This window comes from Rattus rattus, chromosome 1 (assembly GCF_011064425.1).
Source record: "Rattus rattus isolate New Zealand chromosome 1, Rrattus_CSIRO_v1, whole genome shotgun sequence".
NCBI classification, from domain to species: Eukaryota; Metazoa; Chordata; class Mammalia; order Rodentia; family Muridae; genus Rattus; species Rattus rattus.
In genome coordinates, this window is record NC_046154.1 from 124173191 (window position 1) to 124191279 (window position 18089).

Sequence of the window (18089 nt, forward strand, 5' to 3'; positions counted from 1 at the left end):
TGGGGAAGAAACAGGAAAAAGGGAAAGAGGAAAAGGGAGTACGGGAGGGAAGAAAGGATGTTAGCATACATTTAATATACCTAGCTTACCAAATACAGCACCCTAGTACACAGTTAAGTGTTGGTATTTGTGGTGGTCTTGTGGGTGGTTTGGCTTGCCACACTGCATAGCTTTATAAGAGAATTGTCGCACGTTGCTAGCACAAGGTGAGATTAAAAGGTAAAATCCATGCAGTGTCTACTGAATGGTGTCATCTTTACAACATTGTAAAGTCAAAAACTCAAGTCATCCTATAAACAATTCAGACACTGTATGTAACTCCTACAGACTAATACATGTTTACCTTTCGTCTAAAGTTAATATCTAAGAATTTTTTAAAGTAAATGGCATTATAGGCATTCATGTTAGACTATGCTGTCTAATATGTTGACTTAATGCTGAAGGCTACAGCATAATTTTCATTTTAACCGGTTTTAAAAAATAAAACATCCAATTTAAATGTCTCCATTTTAATACAGCTCATTTGCTAGGCAAATACAGACATTGACCATGTTCTTTGTCTAGAGCGTACCTTTTGGAAAGCAGATGTTAGTTCTTCTGAGTCTTCCTGGCTTAATGCTGAAGGCAGATAAGTCTCTTCTGTACATGTTTTTCATGTGCAGGAAAAAACAAACCTCAACCAACCACAGACAGACGTTGTGTGCTGTGTATTTGTATCCCCAAACACACTCACCTTTTTTACAATTGACGCCTGTCTCAAGGTCAACCTCAGGTCTCTGACTGAGCTGTCTCCCTCAGCAGTAAAAGACAACTCTCTGAATAGAAGGCGCTCTCAGGTTTGCAGCTCGGCAAATGCAGGGGTTTTGTTTGTTGATGTTTCTTGTTATAGTTAATATAATAAAACGAGGAAAGATGATAGGAAGCATCATGGTTTAGAGTCAGACTATAGTTTCTATTTTGGTTTAGCTCTTTAGCCAGGTAAAGGAAGTTGAGAAGGTCACCTCATCTCTTAGCTAATAATGCAGATAGTAATTTCTACTGTAGAGAGGGTAAAAATAGAATATTGAAGGTGAAGGCATTGTAACCTGATGAAACAGCAGCAGAGGTGCAAGCCACTTAATGTCTAAGCTTGGGAAGAAGTTGTCCTTGGTTTATAGAGAACTTAAAAAGTAAAGACCAATGTTCAGTGTCATTTGTACGGTGTGTCAAAAAGCAGTGAAGATATACTTATATGTCTATACTATGAATTATGTAAAGATGTTATAGAAGTAGCTACAAATTCTCATTTTAAGACAAATACACAGAGAGAAGCCTATGCCTTGACTGTTTGATTGTTTCTGACAAATTAACAACAAAACATGTTTCTAAAACATTTTTACTCACAGTGGCATGCTTGCAGGGCCAATTTGTTCTAGTAAGTAAACTGATTTTCTGATGACTGTCTTCCATTATTAACTCTTTCAGTTTGTTTTTGATATACACACTTGGTTTTCCACGCCATTGCTCACTTTAGTTCTCTAGTTCTGTACTTCTTTGCAGTATCAGTCACACATCTGCAGTTCACCTCCCATGTGGAAATTACATAAAGGCATGGGAAAGAATTACAGAGCAGAGAATAAAGTCAGAATCTTCTGTGGTTCCTTCATTGTGTTGTCACTCTAGCATGTGTTATTTTTATAAGATGAAGAGAAGAAGAGAAATATCATGCATGCTACCACCTTGCCTAAAGTGGGGGTGCATTGTGTGGTGTGTACAATCCTTTACATGTGTACATGTGCTCTTGTGTGTATATGCATACATTTAAATTTCACAAGTTCTTTAGATATGCTTGCTGGTGTTTAAATAGTGCTGGTGAATAGTACTGGTGTTTAAATCTTGAAAAGAAAGGAAAATGGTATGAATCCTCCTACCTCAGCCTTGGTCCGACCATATTCTGGCATTAAAGATGTTGTGTCTGCCTTTGAGAGGACACGAGGGAGCTTTTCCCTTTATTTCCTGTAGTGAGTAATCAGAACTTGGACTGTTAAGATGTATTTTCTATTTTTTAACCCTTTAATTGATCTAAATTTAGTCTTAAACATTTTAGTTCTTACGAAGGTCTAACTTAGCCATAGCCATTATGAAGCTTTATTTGACTTACATATAAATTGATGTTCTTTCCATGGAATCTAAATGTAAAGCACCTTCATTTGCCATAATTTCGGAATGTCTGCTAAAAGTGATCTCATTTAAGCATTAAGATGGGTTGTTTTCTGCCTTCTTGAAACTTTGCTTCCTTTAAGAAAATAATTCCTAATTTTTCCCCTTAATATATTAAGGCCATTGGTTTACGATTGGGTATTGAATCTGTTGGGCAGGAGTCAAAATGTCAGACTTGCATAGACAAAAATGTAAGGCCCTTCTTTAAATAAAATACATTGCTGTTCTTGAATGTTCCTGTTTTGATTGATTGAGTGATTGATTGATTGACTTTTAAGTGTTCTTGAAAGATAAGGAAAATACAAGTAATGGATGAAAGACTTCCAGTGTACGAGCTAGTTTTACATCAACTTGACACAAACTAGAGTCATTTTGGAAGAAGGAATCTCACTTGAGAAAATGCCCCTGTTAGATTAGCCTCATATTCTCAATTGATGAATGGTGTGGTAGGGCGTATGGCTCAGGTCCTTGTAGAGGGTGCCATCCCTCAGCAGGAGGTCTAGATTCTGTAAGAAAGCAGGCTAAGCAAGGCAGGAGGAGCAGACTGTAAGGGGCACTCTTCCATGGCTTCTGCATCAGCTCCTGCCTTCAGGTTCCTGCCTTGTTCCATTCCTGTCCTGACTTCCTTTGGTTACGAACAGCGCTGTGGAGGTAGACGTGAGATGAACCTTTTCCCCCCACAATGATTTTTTTTTTTTTTTGGTCCTGGTATTTATTTATTCATAGCATAGGAATCCTAAGACATCCAGTTAGGTAAGGACAATCAGTATGTAGAACTGAGAAGAAAACAGACATTCTGCCAAATGAACATGTCCTGAGTATTGTACCTTGGTGGTCACTCCATTTTCATGAAAGCTGGAAGCCTGTTGGAGCCCTCACAGAGGCAAATGCAAATTGCTTCTTGTTAGAATTAGAAGCCTGTGCTTTGTCCAGCACTTGAGAGGTAGAGGCTGGCAGAGTTTGAGGCCATGCTGATCTACATAGTGAGTTCCAGGACAGCCATGACTATACACAGAAACCCGTCTCAAAAAATCAACAAACATACAAAACCAAACCAAACCAAACAAAACAAAAACCTCACCCCATCCCCAAAATGAAGAAACACAAAAAAGAAGCTTCTGTCTTAAAGCAGGCTCCAGAAGTGTCTTTGGTTCACTTTGTCCCTGCTGCTCATCACATGAGATACAGCATCTGTTGGCCTTGTTCTTAATTACCTCGTTTCATCTTCAAAATAGGAATAATAGCATTCCTTTTCCTTCTGTGTGCCTCTCGGGTCTATTTAAGAACATATATGAACTATGTACTTGTAAAATATCCATGTAGATGAAGTGATGTGTTGAGATCTGTAGTCTGATGAAGACTGTCTTGGAAGCTCTCCTCCCTGTCACCGATCTGTCAGCTGCCTTGAATACATCAGCTAATGATAGTTCACAGCACCTCATCTTCCACTAGAACAGGCGTTCTGGTAAATACTTAGTTTTCTTTCATCTAACACATACACAAAACAAAAACAAAATAAAATCCACAACACCCTGCTAAGAACAACCTAGCATGGAAACTTCACGGAAACTGGTTTTCCTTCCTGCTGTAAGATTTCCAATTGTTAGAGCAGATCTGACTGTCATGTCTAACCCATAATTACAGGCCCAGCCTCCTTGGGTTGCATCTGTTGAGACATGTTTCCTGTAACTACATTGTCTAGGACTTAGTTATATCATTATTAGCTGCTGGGGTACTGGCTTCTAGCTCTTACAGTGATAATTAGGTAAAGCAAATGAAAGACTAGAAATGGTTGCATGTAGCCTTCTATCAGCATCTCCAGAGAGCACAGTAGAGGAACAACGAATTGCTTCCTGTGTGAAATAGACTCCATATTTGTGGTTTTCATCGTCCATGCTGCAGAGCCTGTTCTCAGGATCGCTCCGACTTGAACATGCTTCCGTATTACTTCTTTAGTTAGTTAGCTCTTCTTCCTCCAATTAGATACTGATATTAGAGATTTTTCTTATTTTAATTAAAAAGGTATGCTTATTGCAGCCAATACTTTTTAATAAGATGATATTGATTTTCCGTATATTTAATTCTAGGTAGAGTGTTATGATTATGATAATGATGGATCACATGATCTCATTGGAACATTTCAAACCACCATGACAAAACTCAAAGAAGCCTCCAGGAGCTCACCTGTAAGTTATATCTTTGCAGCTATAAGAATATATTCAATATGGTTGTTTATCATTATATGTTTTTCTTTGGTTTAGCAATTGGTTTATCATGTTTTTATTGTTTATTGCTTAGAGCCCTATAACCTACAAATTTCATGTAGTAAAATTTCACACATAGGATATGTGTGTTACTGAGTGGACACGATGTAACAGTAATCAGCACCAGGTGAGGATTTCAGACTACAGGGAGAAAGCAAAGATCATCTCTAGGAATAGAAAGTAGCTCTTCCTTCCCATGTCTTGGAAGAGAACACATCATACTCCAGTACTGGATGGAGCAGTGCTTTGCCCACATAGGGAAAACAGCACGATCAGCTCCGGTAGTGCATGTGAGTCCCCCAGGGTTAACTAAGCAGGGCAGATGTCCTGTGATCTACACGTTTACCCTTCTTGTGTTTTCATAGGACTTCACCCCTCCCTGCAAGTCTAAAATGCTGAAATTTAGGGGTAAGCCCAAGGGTCATTGATGCACAGTTTAAGTAGAACCATAGGATATTCTGAAACCTGGAAGGGTTTTCTCTTGTGGAGTATCCAGCAGAGAAGACTGATTGCACTCGTGTTTAAACCAATAGAAGGTCTTTAGTAGGTAGCTGGGAACTACACTGGGTGTTCAGGAGCCCAATGTAGCTATGAGCCTTTCTCGGGATGAACTTTTAATCTCCAAAATACATGTCCTGGGTTGACATACTTAAGGTAACAAGAATGATTAGTCAGAAATGAAACTACAGAAGCCAAAAAGCAAGGTTAGTATATTTATTTAGAGGCTTTCTCAGAACTGTGGAGTTTGCTGGATTAGGGCTCTGTTTTCATTTTGGCTGATGGTGCTGTCTGCATGGTAAGGTTTATGACCTAAATGGTACTTCCATCATGGAGTCAGTTGTGTTAAGGTCTGGGGCCTGCCACACTTCCACAAAAACAACAAAACCATCCACACGCTGTGCGGAGTGTGTTTTTGGTAAAAAAATGTTTTAGACTCAAGATTCATGTACATGAAACTGCCATTCTTGTCAAATATATTTATATTAGAAGTTTATTTAATGTTTTGTGGCCTTTGGATTGGGCTTCTTGTATTTCTGTTTTGTTCTGTTCATTTTTTTTATAGCAAGTTTTTACTTTATGTTGCTAATAAGATGTAACATAGTTTTTTCTTTTAAGATTTGTTTTTAAAGGAAAAGTTTATTTAAATCATCTTCTTCTCCAACAGGTTGAATTTGAATGCATAAATGAAAAAAAGAGACAGAAGAAAAAAAGCTACAAGAATTCAGGTGTTATCATTGTGAAGCACTGTGAGGTCAGTTGGTCTTGGCCACTTGTAATGAGTTTACTTTGTGAGTTCTTGTACCAGTGTAGTTTTATGTCAGGTAAGTACTTGCTCTAGCAGTTGGAAATGAAACGAGCTTCTATCTAGGAGGAAAGAATAGGGTATGAAATAGTAAATAAATCTGTCAGCTAACTCTGCCTCAAAGGTTTGACAACTTTTTAAAAATATTTTTAAATTTATGAATGAATATTTGCCTGTATGTAGGTATGTGTACAGTATGGGAGATGCGTGCATGCGTGTGCAGTGTCTGGAGGCCAGAAGAGGGTGTTAGGTTCCCTGGATCTGGACTTAGAGATAGTTATTAGCCCACATCTTCTGCAAGAGTAGAGTGTGCTCATTGCTAACTGCTTAGCAAAGGATAAAGAATAATATCATCCGGGGTTGGGGATTTGGCTCAGTGGTAGAGTGCTTGCCTAGGAAGCGCAAGGCCCTGGGTTCGGTCCCCAGCTCCGAAAAAAAGAAAAAAAAAAAAAAAAAAAGAATAATATCATCCTCTATTGTCTTAGGGAACGGAGATGGAAATGATCTGACCAAGTACATCTATCCTGGCTATAATTTCTTCATATGCTGTTACAAATGATGAGGGAAGGCCAGGTTTCTCCCACTGAAAACATGTTTGGTTTTTGTTTTTAATTCTTTTATTTATTCTTTATTCTTATTTTATTTATTTGCACTCCAACTGTTGCCCCCTCTTCCTATGCCTCTTCTATGAGTTTTTCAATATATCTCCTACCCCTTTGCTTCTGAGAGGGTGCTCCCTCAACCACCCACCCAGTTCAACCTTATCCCCCTAGCATCCCTCTTCTCTGGGACATTAAGTTTTTACAGGATTAAGCACTTCCTTTCCCACTGAGGCCAGACAGAGCAGTCATCTGCTATGCATGTAGCTGGGGACGCAGACCATCCCATGGTCTTTGGTCAGTGGATTAGTCCCCGGGGGCTCTGAGGGACCTGTCTGGTTAGTTGATACTGTTGTTCTTTCTATAGGGTTGTAATCCCCTTCAACTCCTTCAGTCTTTCCCCTAACTCTTCCACAGGGGTCCCCAACCTTAGTCCAAGAGTTGGCTGTAAGTGTCTAAATCTGTGTCAGTCAGCTGCTGGTAGAACCTCTCAGAGGACAGCCATGCCAGACTCCTGTCTGCCAGCACAACATGGCATCAGTAATAGTGTCGGAGTTTGGTGCCTGTACATGGGATGGATCCCAGATTGGGCTGGTCTTTGGATGGCCTTTCCTTCAGTCCCTGCTCCACCATGGATGTGAGAGGCTCTCAGGATGCAATGACTTTGACCTTAACTGAAATGCCCAATAGTGGGGAAGTGGAGCCTGCAGGGACCACATATAGTACATAGACAGGGCCCATTTGAGGCATGGAGCCACCCACCAGTCTTCAAAATTTTTGACCCAGAATTGTTCCAGTTTAAAGGAAATGCAGGGACAAAAATGGAGCAGAGACAGAAGGAAAGGCTACCCAGTGACCGGCCAAACTTTTAATTCTTCTAAATCTTGATTACTAAATGCTTGTTAAAATTGTCAGTATATTACACTGATTACATAAAATTTACAATGACTATATATCCTCTTTTGCCATTGATATCTAATCCTTTTGTTTTTAGTCACCTGCATTTTTTTGATGTTTTTACTTGTATATATTATTTTATCATAATGAGTTCTTATTATGATATTCTCATAATTCTCATATATTTTGTACTTGCTCACCTTCCCCTATTACCTTTTCTTGTCTTCCCACTCCTGTTTGTCCTTCCTCTTCCCGACTCATCTCCTTTTACTTTCATGCCCCTGCCCTGGGGTGTGTGTGAGTTTGTGTGTGTCCGTATGTCTGTGAGTCTCAATAAGTTTGATTAGTGTTATGTACAGGAGCACAGGCAGCAGACTAGTGGTGACACCTGAAGAAAATGTCTCTCACTTTCTCAGCAATCATTAGCAGCCTGTGAATTCTCAGGGGGGACCTCACCTTATGAGCCCTTACCCTGATATGTCAACCTTAATACTGTTGTACTTAAGCTGTAGTAAAATCTTTGAGTCCTGACATTTAGGAGAGGAGTTTTGTATGCTCAAATGTGAGGTTGATTTCCACATATTTATGTCATGTACTATTCAGCTTACAAACTCTGAAATGCATATGCCAAGGGGCCTTTTATTTCTCTTGTGTAGGTGGTGAGGTTGGTTGGTTTTAACAGTGTCTTTTTGTTTTTAGATTACTGTAGAATGCACATTTCTTGACTACATCATGGGAGGGTGCCAGCTGAATTTTACTGTAAGTAACACTAAGTTTTCTAACATAGATGTTAGATGGTGCCTCCCCACTCTGTTTTGCAGCATTCCTTTACTGCCAAACGGACTTTGTAATGCAATTTACACAGTCATTTTCGTATGACTTCCTTGTGGATCATCTAGGTTCACCATGGAAGTTTGACTTAGTTAGTGAGTTGATGAGTGATCTCCTCTTTAGAGAAAATAGGTGTTTATAAACTAATGGTTATCCTACAGTAGTTTAAGGAATAGAAAACAAACATATAAGAACAGCCCCTAATTGGGTCATACATTGACAAATGATTCAGGAGTCTTCTGTGTAGAAGAACAGGTTGTTCTCATGATGAGTCCTGTTCAGTTGTTGGTAGAAAGGCTGCAGGCATTTGTTAGGAGATGGCAGTAGCGGTTCCGGGATGATTTTGGGACTTGTCTCCTATAGTTTTCTTGGACCTCTAGTTCAGATAGATAGCCCTGCCCTCTCTTTGGTAAGAACTGCTGTCGTTTCTTGGTAGGTGGGAGTGGACTTCACTGGCTCCAACGGTGACCCCAGTTCTCCAGACTCCCTGCATTACATCAGCCCGAATGGTGTTAATGAGTATCTGACTGCCATCTGGTCTGTGGGATTGGTAGTTCAAGATTATGATGCGTGAGTATGACTGTGGAAATACTGAAGTACACATTTCAGGATTCCTTAGAAAGGGCACTTTCTGTTCATCAGCTAGCGTTCTAATAGATGTTCAAGGATGGGAAGGAGAGAATAGCATTCTTTCTCAGATTTCCTTTTTATTTATCTTTTTGTATTTCCCTTCGGTGTCATCGTTCTTGCTGTAACTAGTTATGATGTGTTGTATCTGATGTCTTCATTTATGGTTGAGAGAATTCAGCAAGAATTCATTTGTTTGATCCGATTCCTTGGAGTTTTAGTCATTAGAGTAAGTTGTATATGTGACTGAAATCTAGCTGTCATATTGTAACGGTAGGAATTGTTTCCTAGCATATATATACATGTCCTCTTTGATAATGAAATTTTATTTACTCGTGATGACAAAGGGTCTTACTGTATCCCTCTGAGGCTTAGAACTTAGTATGTACACTAGCCAGGCCTTGAAATCCCAGAGGTCTGTCTACTTTCCCCTCGCAAATGCTGGAATTAAGGAAGCACATCACCACATTGTTGAAAAGTAATTTTTTTCTTTTTCTTTTATTCGTTATTTTATTTATTTACATTTCAAATGTTATCCCCCTTCCTAGTTTCCCTCAACAAACCCCTATCCCCTCCCCCTGACTCTATGAGGGTGCTCCCCCCCCCACCTACGCACTCTTGCCTCCCCTACCCTGGATCATCAATCCTCCACAGAACCAAGGGGCTCCCCTCCCAGTGATGCCATATAAGACCATCCTCTGCTACAAATCCAGCTGGAGCCATGGGTCCCCTCTGTGTATTCTTCAGTTGGTGGTTTAGTCCTTGGGAGCTTTGGGGGGTCTGGTTGGTTGATATTGTTCTTCCTGAAGGGTTGCAAACCCCTTCAGCTCTTACAGTCCTTGCCCTAACTTCTTCTTTGGGATCCCCACACTCAGTCCAATGTTTTTCTGTATACATCCACATCTGTATTGGTACAGCTCTAGCAGAGCCTCTCAGAGGACAGCTATACTGGGCTCCTGTCAGCATGCACTTCCTGGCATCAGCAATAGTGTCTGGGTTTGGTGTCTGCAGATGGGATGGATCCCTAGGTAGAGCAGTCTTTGCTCCACTCTTTGTCCCTGCATTTCCTTTTGATAGGAGCAGTTCTGGATTAATATTTTCGATGTGGCAGGGCGACCCCATCCCTCAACTGGGAGCTGTCTATCCACTGGATATGGTCTCTATAAGTTCCATTTCCTCTTTGTTGGGTATTTTGGCTAATATCCTTCCTGCTGAGTCCTGGGAACCTCTTAGGTCCCCGGCATCTGAGACTTTCTAGTGGCTACCCTCAGTTCCCCCTCCCCAACTACTCCATACCTACTTTCAAATTCCTGACCCTCTGTACTTCTCCCCCATTTCCTCCCATATCAGAATTGGCCTCCCTTTTTTCCTCTACCTCCTGTTTTCCTCCCATGTCCCTCTCTCCCTCTACTTCCTAGAGATTATTTTCTTCTGAGTTGAACCCTTCTGAGTTGAACTGTAGTATCCACACTTTGGTGTGATCTTCTTTCTTCTTGGGTTTCCTATGGTCTGTGAGTTGTATTGGGGGTATTCCAAGCTTCTTTTTGTCTAATATCCACTTATCAGTGAGTACATACCATGTGTGTTCTGTTGTGACTGGGTTACCTCACTTAGGATATTTTTAATTTCCATCCATTTGTCTACAATTTTCATGAGCTCATCGTTCTTGATAGTTGAGTAGTACTCCATTGTGTAGATGTACCACATTTTCGGTATTCACTCCTCTGTTTAAGGACATTTAGGTTCTTTCCAGCTTCTGGCTATTATAAATGAGGCTGCTATGAACATAGTGGACATGTGTCCTTGTTATATGTTGGGGCATCTTTTGGGTATATGCCCAGGAGTGGCATAACTGGGTCCCCAGGTAGTACTATGTCCACTTTTCTGAGAAACTGCAAGATTGATTTCTAGAGTGGTTGTGCCAGCTTGCAATCCCACCAGCAATGGAGGAGTGTTCCTCTTTCTCCACATCCTCACCAGCATCTGTTGTCACCATTAAAATTCCAACTCAATTCTTCACAGAGATAGAAAGAGAAATTTTATCTGGAATAACAAAATCCCAGGATACCAAAAACCATTTTCAACAATAAAAGAACTTCTAGGGGAATCACCATCCCTGATCTCAAGCTATATTATAGAGCAATAGTGATTAAAAACCCTTTGAATGTTTTTAAACAGCATTAGACAGACTGCTGACTAGGAAAAGTATTTCTGACATGACATGTATTCTATCTTTAACAGAAAATAAACCCTAAATATTAAAATTAATTCAGGATGGGTGCACTGGATACATATTAAGGTGCCTGCTGCTGTCTTAGGAACAGCATACGAACATGCACCATGATCAAGACAACTCTTATAAAGGGCAACTTTAATTGGGACTGGCTTACAGTTTCAGAGGTTCAGTCTATTATCCTCAAGGGAGCATCCAGACGGGCATGGTGCAGGAGAAGCTGAGAGGTCTACATAGTAATCTGAAGGCTGCTAGCAGAGTGTTGACTTCCAGGCAGCTAGGGTGAGGGTCTTAAACCCATGCCCACAATGGCATACCTATTCCAACAAGGCCACATCTACTCCAATAGTGCCACTCCCTGGGCTGAGCATTTAAAGACCATCACAGCTGCCAAACCTGAGTTTCCCTCTGTTCCCCACATACGTGTCACAGCAAGCATGTAACCACTATAAACACATAATAAATAAGTAAGTAAATAAATAAATAAATAAATGTAATCAGTAAGAGTGAACATACAAAGACTGCTCCAGTAGAAAGCAGTGCATTCAGTGCTTCAGTGGTGTTTGTGTTGGCCATCCGTCAGTGTGCCTATGGAGAATACCCCAACGCTGAACTATTCAATACTATCTCACGTGTTCTATAATCCGGCTCATACTCTGTTCAAAAACCACAGGCCCACATGGACATATGTTTTCTTGCAGAAACTTTAGAATTTTACAATATGACTTTTTGTGCAATGTTTCTATGGTCAGATGCATGCATATTTACATCAAGTGACATAAGTAAATGCTATAAATAACCTTAGTATTTGAATCCAAGTTTTATGCCTAATAGTATATTGTTTAAAACAAAAAATGTGTGACTAGAGAAATGGCTCAGTGGTTAAGAGCACTTACTGCTCTTCCGCAGGTCATGAGTTCAATTCTCAGTAACCACATGTTGGTTCACAGCCATCTATAATGGGATCTAATACTCTCTTCTGGTGTGTCTGAGGACAGCTACAGTGTGCTCATATAAATAAAAAATTTAAAAAAAATCTTTTTAAAAATTTATTTTATTTTTTTTACAGTCCAGTCATTACCTGCCTCCGGTCTACCCTCCTATCATAATTCCTCATCCCATTCCGCCTCCCCGCTGTCTCTGAGAGGATGTTCTCTCCCCTCCCTGCTCCCTCGGCCAAGACTCCACCCTCCCTGGGGCCTCAAGTCCTCCCAAGGGTTAGGTGCTTCTTCTCCCACTCCATAAATACGTGTGTGTGTGTGTGTGTGTGTGTCTGTGTGTGTGTCTGTGTCTGTGTCTGTGTCTGTGTCTGTGTCTGTGTCTGTGTGTTGAAGCCTTGGACCAGCTCCTGTATGCTGCCTGGTTGGTGGCTCAGTGTCTGAGAGATCTCATGAGTCCAGGTTAGTTGAAATTGCTGATCTTCCTATAGGGTCGTCCTCCCCCTCAGAGTCTTCCAGCCTTTCCCTAATTCAACCACAAGGGTCCCCGACTTTATTCCAATGGTTGGGTGTAAGTTTCTGCTTCTGTCTCAGTCAGCTTCTTGTTGGGCCTCTTCAGAGGACAGTTATGCTAGGCTCCTGTCTGTAAACACACCGTAGCATCAGTAATATTGTCAGGCCTTGGATCCTCCCCTTGAGATGGATCCCCAGTTGGGCCACCTTTCCCCTCAGTCTCTTCTTTATTTTTGTTCCTGCAGTTGTTGTAGACAGGAACAGTTCTGGGTCAGAGTTTTTGAGTGTGGGATCCAAGCCCATCCCTCTACTTGATGTCCTGTCTTTCTACTGGAGGTGGACTCTAAAGTTCCCTCTTCCCCCTGTAGAGCATTTAATCTAAGGTCCCACCCTTTGAGTCCTGAGAGTCTCTCACCTTTCAGGTTTCTGGTACATTCTATCTTTAAAAAAAGAAAAGGAAAACGGGATTTTCTTTTTGTTGCGGGGAATGGTGGTGGTTCATATCTGACAAGAAGTAATACACAGTGTTTAAATAGAAAATAGTAGGTTATGAGACATGAATTTTATTTCATTCATTTATTTAGTGTGTATATCTGTGCATTAGTGTATGTATGTGCACTACACGTGTGCAGGAGCTTATGGACATCAAAAGAGGCATCAGGTTCCCTGGAACTTGACTTGTAGATGCTTCCAACCTCCAGATGGGTAGGGGCTGGGAACTCAACCCAGGGCCTCTGCAAGAGCAAGCATGTCTCGCCCCATAAGTTCTGTTTTTATAAAATGTATATAAAGGGCTGTGGGGAGATTGTTCAGAGTGTAAGACCTCCTGTAAGACCTCCTGCTGTGAAAGCATGAGGACCTGAGTTCAAATCCCTAGCATTCGTCTAAAAAGCTGGCTGTAGCTACTCATGCGATAACCATACTATGAGGGAGCAGAGACAGGCAGAGACCAGATTTGCAGACTTCTAGTTCAGCCAGAGACCCACTCTCAAGACACTAAGGTGGAGTGTGGTAGAGGAAGACGGTGTCTAGCTTCCTTCTGGTTGTCATAGGCTTTTATACAGGGACACACACTCAGGCGGATATCACACAGGTATACCACTTCCACACACCCAAAACAGTTAGTGTAGATTTCCTCTTTTAATGCACAGAAAAGCCTTTAAAGTGAGTTTTCCGGTGTTGGCATTGGTATTTAATAGGTAGTGCTAGGTAATTTTTGTTATAATTTTCTATGACTTTGAATTTCTTTAAATATAAGCTCATACTACTTTTATTGTGAAAAAAATATAAAGTGCTTTCTTTAACAAACATTGTTTGACTTGTTTTCTTTTTTCTTTTTTAGTGATAAAATGTTTCCAGCTTTTGGCTTTGGAGCTCAGGTTCCTCCTCAGTGGCAGGTAAGAGGAAAGCTCCTTTGAAAGCTTTATTGTGGACTGGCAAACAGGCCTTATTACCCTTTCTCCTCTTGACAGGTGTCTCACGAATTCCCAATGAACTTTAACCCCGCGAACCCCTACTGTAATGGTAAGTAAATGGTACTGTAATGGTAAGCCTGCCTTCTTGCAGCTTAGAACTATAGTTCATTTTTAAATACCAGTGTGTGACATTTTTTACTTCTGCTGTAAACAGTGCCAAGGTCAGCCCAGGTTGGTGACTGCAGTGGTGAAGATAATTATGGGGGTGGGGAGGGGAGCACGCAGATGAAAAGTAAACCTTCTCTACCTTAGGAATCTCAGTAGACCCAAACCATTCACCATCTTAGGAGTGTGTCACTAAAGATCAGCATAAAAGTAAAGGATTCCCACATGTAACTTGACTGTAAGTAAGCTCCATGAAATGAGTAGTTTTGTAGTAAAGACTGGAGAGAGCTTTCAGAGAAGCAGTGGCTCCTCTCAGAGAAAACGTGTCAGCCTTCACAGTCTTGCTGCTTGCACAGAATTCTCTCGTACTCACTTGGCATGTACCGCACGTATACACCACACAAACATAAGTAAATAAAAGTTAAAATATGCTAAAGTAAGAAAATAAACTTTTTAAAGGGCACTATAGAAAAGTTTCTGTCGTTTCAGAGTGTAGTGCAGGCAAATCTTTAAGATTTCTAGCATTTGCCTGCATCCCAAACTGTCACTGTGTACAGAATCAACACGTATGCCTAGGGTACTTGGTCGTAGAGAGTGCTTTCCACCTGGGTACCTGGGTACTAGTCAGTTCACCAGGCCGTGCTGTTTTCACAGAAATGTCTACACCTCAGTGCCTTAGAATGGCACATTTGTTCCTTTCTCGTTTGACTTGTGTTAGATCCTCCCTCTCTCCCTCTCCTTCCCTCCTTCCCTCCCTCCCTCCATAAAGCCCAGGCTATGAACTTGACATCTTCCTACCTCAGTCTCCTGAGTGCTGGGACTAGTGATGTAACCCTGCACCCAGCTGCCCAAGTTTCTTAGCCTGTCCAACTTGCTACTAATAAGACTGACAGGCCCAAGTCCAGTACCTCATAAACTGTTTACAATTCAATGGCAAAATTCAGGGGACTACCTATGTGTGAATATTTAGAATTAATGCTGCTAACTAATTAATGCTGTCTGACCTAATTAATAGGTAATTTATCATCTAATTAGAATTAATCAGACTTATAACCATATATTTTTATAGAATGTTGACCACATGTATAGATAAGTGTTTCTCTCAGCAGTGATTTTTTTTTTCTGGTTATCTGTTGTAAGCTGCTGCACCTTTTTCCCATCAAAAATGCATCAAAATTAAACAAATATAGCAGTCCTATCTGAGATGAGAATGAATGCTTTCTGTTTGGAGAGGCAGTGTTTGTAGCTCTTTATAATGAAGCACAGCCATGAAGAACTCTTGACTAAAACTTTTAGCTAGTCAAAGTGTTGTTTTGTTTTGTTTGGATTTTGATTTTGTTGTTACTGTTGTTTCTTTGTTTTGTTTTGGATTTACAATATGGACGCAGCGCAGTCAAGGTAATTCGGAACTTCCAGCTCAGTCCCCCTCAAGCTGGGATGATAGCCATTATTCACCAGACCTGAGGTGTACATGACTGTGTTTCCCAGGACTATGGGTTAACAAATGATACTTGGGGATTTTTAATACTGCTTTCTTTGATCTAGGGATCCAAGGCATTATAGAGGCTTATCGGACCTGCCTTCCTCAGATAAGACTCTATGGACCAACTAATTTTTCTCCGATTATAAATCATGTGGCCAGGTTTGCCGCTGCAGCCACGCAACAGCAGACAGCTTCTGTAAGTGCTTAGGCGCGGGGGCTGGAAGGGAATGGGTGCTGTCTCTTCCTGGTTCCCGTACTGTTGTTTATTGAGTTTGTCCAGAGTAAGGAGTATGCTGTGTTCAGCATTGAATTAGGAACAGTATCTGTTGCTATTAATGATCACCAAAACAAAAGAATGCTTGCTTTTACTAATCGATTCTCTGACTTGAAACATTCTTCACATGAAGGCCTTTGAATACTTTTACCGGTTGCTGGTGATGTAACACTTACTATACTCCTAGTCAGATGTTGGGTATTGAATCTCTCAAGCTGTAATATACTCAAAAGTAGAGATAGGCATTGTGGGGAGCCGCCCTGTGCAGGTGTTGAAAAGGTTAAACAACATAATTCATATAAAGTACACAGTGCCCAGGTCAGAGAAAACACTCTCATAGCTGTAAGTTACTGTCAGAAATCGTATTCCTGTCCTACAGTTCATTGGCCCCCAAAGAATGAAGTCACAATTTTAGGTGGCATTTTACCACTCTGGAAAGTTTCATCAAAGAAGACAATGTTATAAAGCACGTGTGTTAGCTGGGCGGATAAGCATTCAGAAGTTTGGCATCTGTTGAGACCTGAGTAGCTGTTTGCTCTTTGACGTGTTTAGTGGTTCCGTTTAATGTATGTTTGCTCCTCTGCTTCCTTGAAAGGTTTGTCTTTAATAGTTAGATGTCTCCTGTGTAGTTTTTCAACGTATTCTATGATGTGCTGCACTTCTAACGAATCTTCAGCTTTTAAGAGTTGATCCTTTTCATCAGAGAATTCAAAATATTATATGCAGATGATATTCTAACAAGGTTTTAAGGAAAATGAGTGAGTCAGATGACTCATTAACCTAGATCATTCCTCTTACTGTCTGACCTTGGCCTGCTGAGCAGATGTGGTTTCTTTCTTGATAGCAATACTTTGTGCTCCTGATCATCACGGATGGCGTGATCACAGACCTTGATCAAACCAGACAGGCAATCGTCAGTGCGGCCAAGCTGCCCATGTCGATCATCATTGTGGGGGTTGGGGGAGCTGACTTCAGTGCCATGGAATTTCTAGATGGTGACAATGGAAGCCTCCGCGCCCCATCCGGGGAGGTGGCCATAAGAGATATTGTTCAGTTTGTGCCTTTCAGACAGTTCCAGAATGTGAGTACCACTTTTTTCTGACTTAAACACAAATTGTTTTTGATTGAAAGTTCTAATTTGGTTTGGCATCTTTTGTGCTTTTGCTGTATTTGTATGACAAACTATTAAAATGATATTGTTATGCATATGTAAGATTTTTTGTTACTTTTGTATTAATTACTTTTCTTGTGGTTGTAAAAGATAATCTGGCAAAGGCAACTTGAGGAAGGGAAAATTTACTTTGGGTAGTAGCCCATTACACTGGGAAAGGCATGGCAGAAGGAGTTTATGGTATCTGGTCACAGTACATCTGCAGTCAAGCACAGGGGATGGATGTGGGTACTGTGTTAGGGGTTTGGGGTTTTGTTTTATTCTTGCTGTGATAGAATGCCATGACCTATGGCAACATGGAGGAAGAAAGAGTTTATGTGTTGTTTAGATGCTGTCTCAGGAATTCCTAGTGTAGATAAAACAAGATAATTGTTTTGAGAGGAGCATAGAAGAATTTAATGTTACTGCTATATGAAATGCAGTCTTATAGTCACTTATAGAAAGTCAAAAAATTAAAAACCTGTATGCAAATGTTTTAGCAGCTCTATGTATAATAGATAAGAGCTGGAAATAACCCAGGTAAATGATTAAGGTAACAGGGAAATGATTAAGAAAACTATGGTATATCGGTATGACGAGATACTTAATGACAGACTTTAAAAGCAGTTCTGGTGCTTCTCTGAAGGCTGATAGACTTATATGAACATTGCTTAGGAAAAGAAGCATTCAGAATCAATTTTGTTTAAACCTATGTCACTGCTATAATCTCAGACCATGCTGCCCTTTTTTTTTTTTTTTTTTTTTTGGTTCTTTTTTCGAGCTGGAGACCCGAACCAGGGCCTTGCGCTTCCTAGGTAAGCGCTCTACCACTGAGCTAAATCCCCAGCCCCATGCCCACTGTTTTTTGTATGCTACTTTTAGAATGTTGACTGATAACCAGAACTTCTTCTAAAACTGTTTTATATTACTAGAGCTTATAGGTCATTAAAATGGAGATTAAGTTTAGGAGTCATGAGAATAACTAGGAACTTTTCCTGTGTCTCATATAAAGTCATCAAGCACAAACAGACTAATCTTTTAATGACTGCTGAGTTATTCAAGTCTTTTATCAAACAGGCAAATGAGTTGTGTGTGTCTGCAATCCAGCACTTCGTAGGAAGAGGTAGGGTGATGGATAGTTCAGGGTTATATTTGACTGCATCGTGAGTTCAAGGCCAGCTTGAGCTACATGAGACAA

General features: G+C 40.6%; 1 protein-coding gene across 1 annotated transcript in view; it reads left to right on the forward strand.

Annotated features, from left to right (window-relative positions):
• The window catches only part of Cpne3 (copine 3), a 32227-nt gene that overhangs the window by 12750 nt on the left and 1388 nt on the right, over positions 1-18089 (forward strand). Inside the window, exons 7-14 of the mRNA XM_032905448.1 lie at positions 4287-4385; positions 5629-5715; positions 7962-8021; positions 8530-8663; positions 13747-13801; positions 13877-13928; positions 15530-15663; positions 16586-16822. Of these exons, the coding sequence (XP_032761339.1) occupies positions 4287-4385; positions 5629-5715; positions 7962-8021; positions 8530-8663; positions 13747-13801; positions 13877-13928; positions 15530-15663; positions 16586-16822 (858 nt within the window). The remainder of the gene's footprint in view (positions 1-4286; positions 4386-5628; positions 5716-7961; positions 8022-8529; positions 8664-13746; positions 13802-13876; positions 13929-15529; positions 15664-16585; positions 16823-18089) is intronic.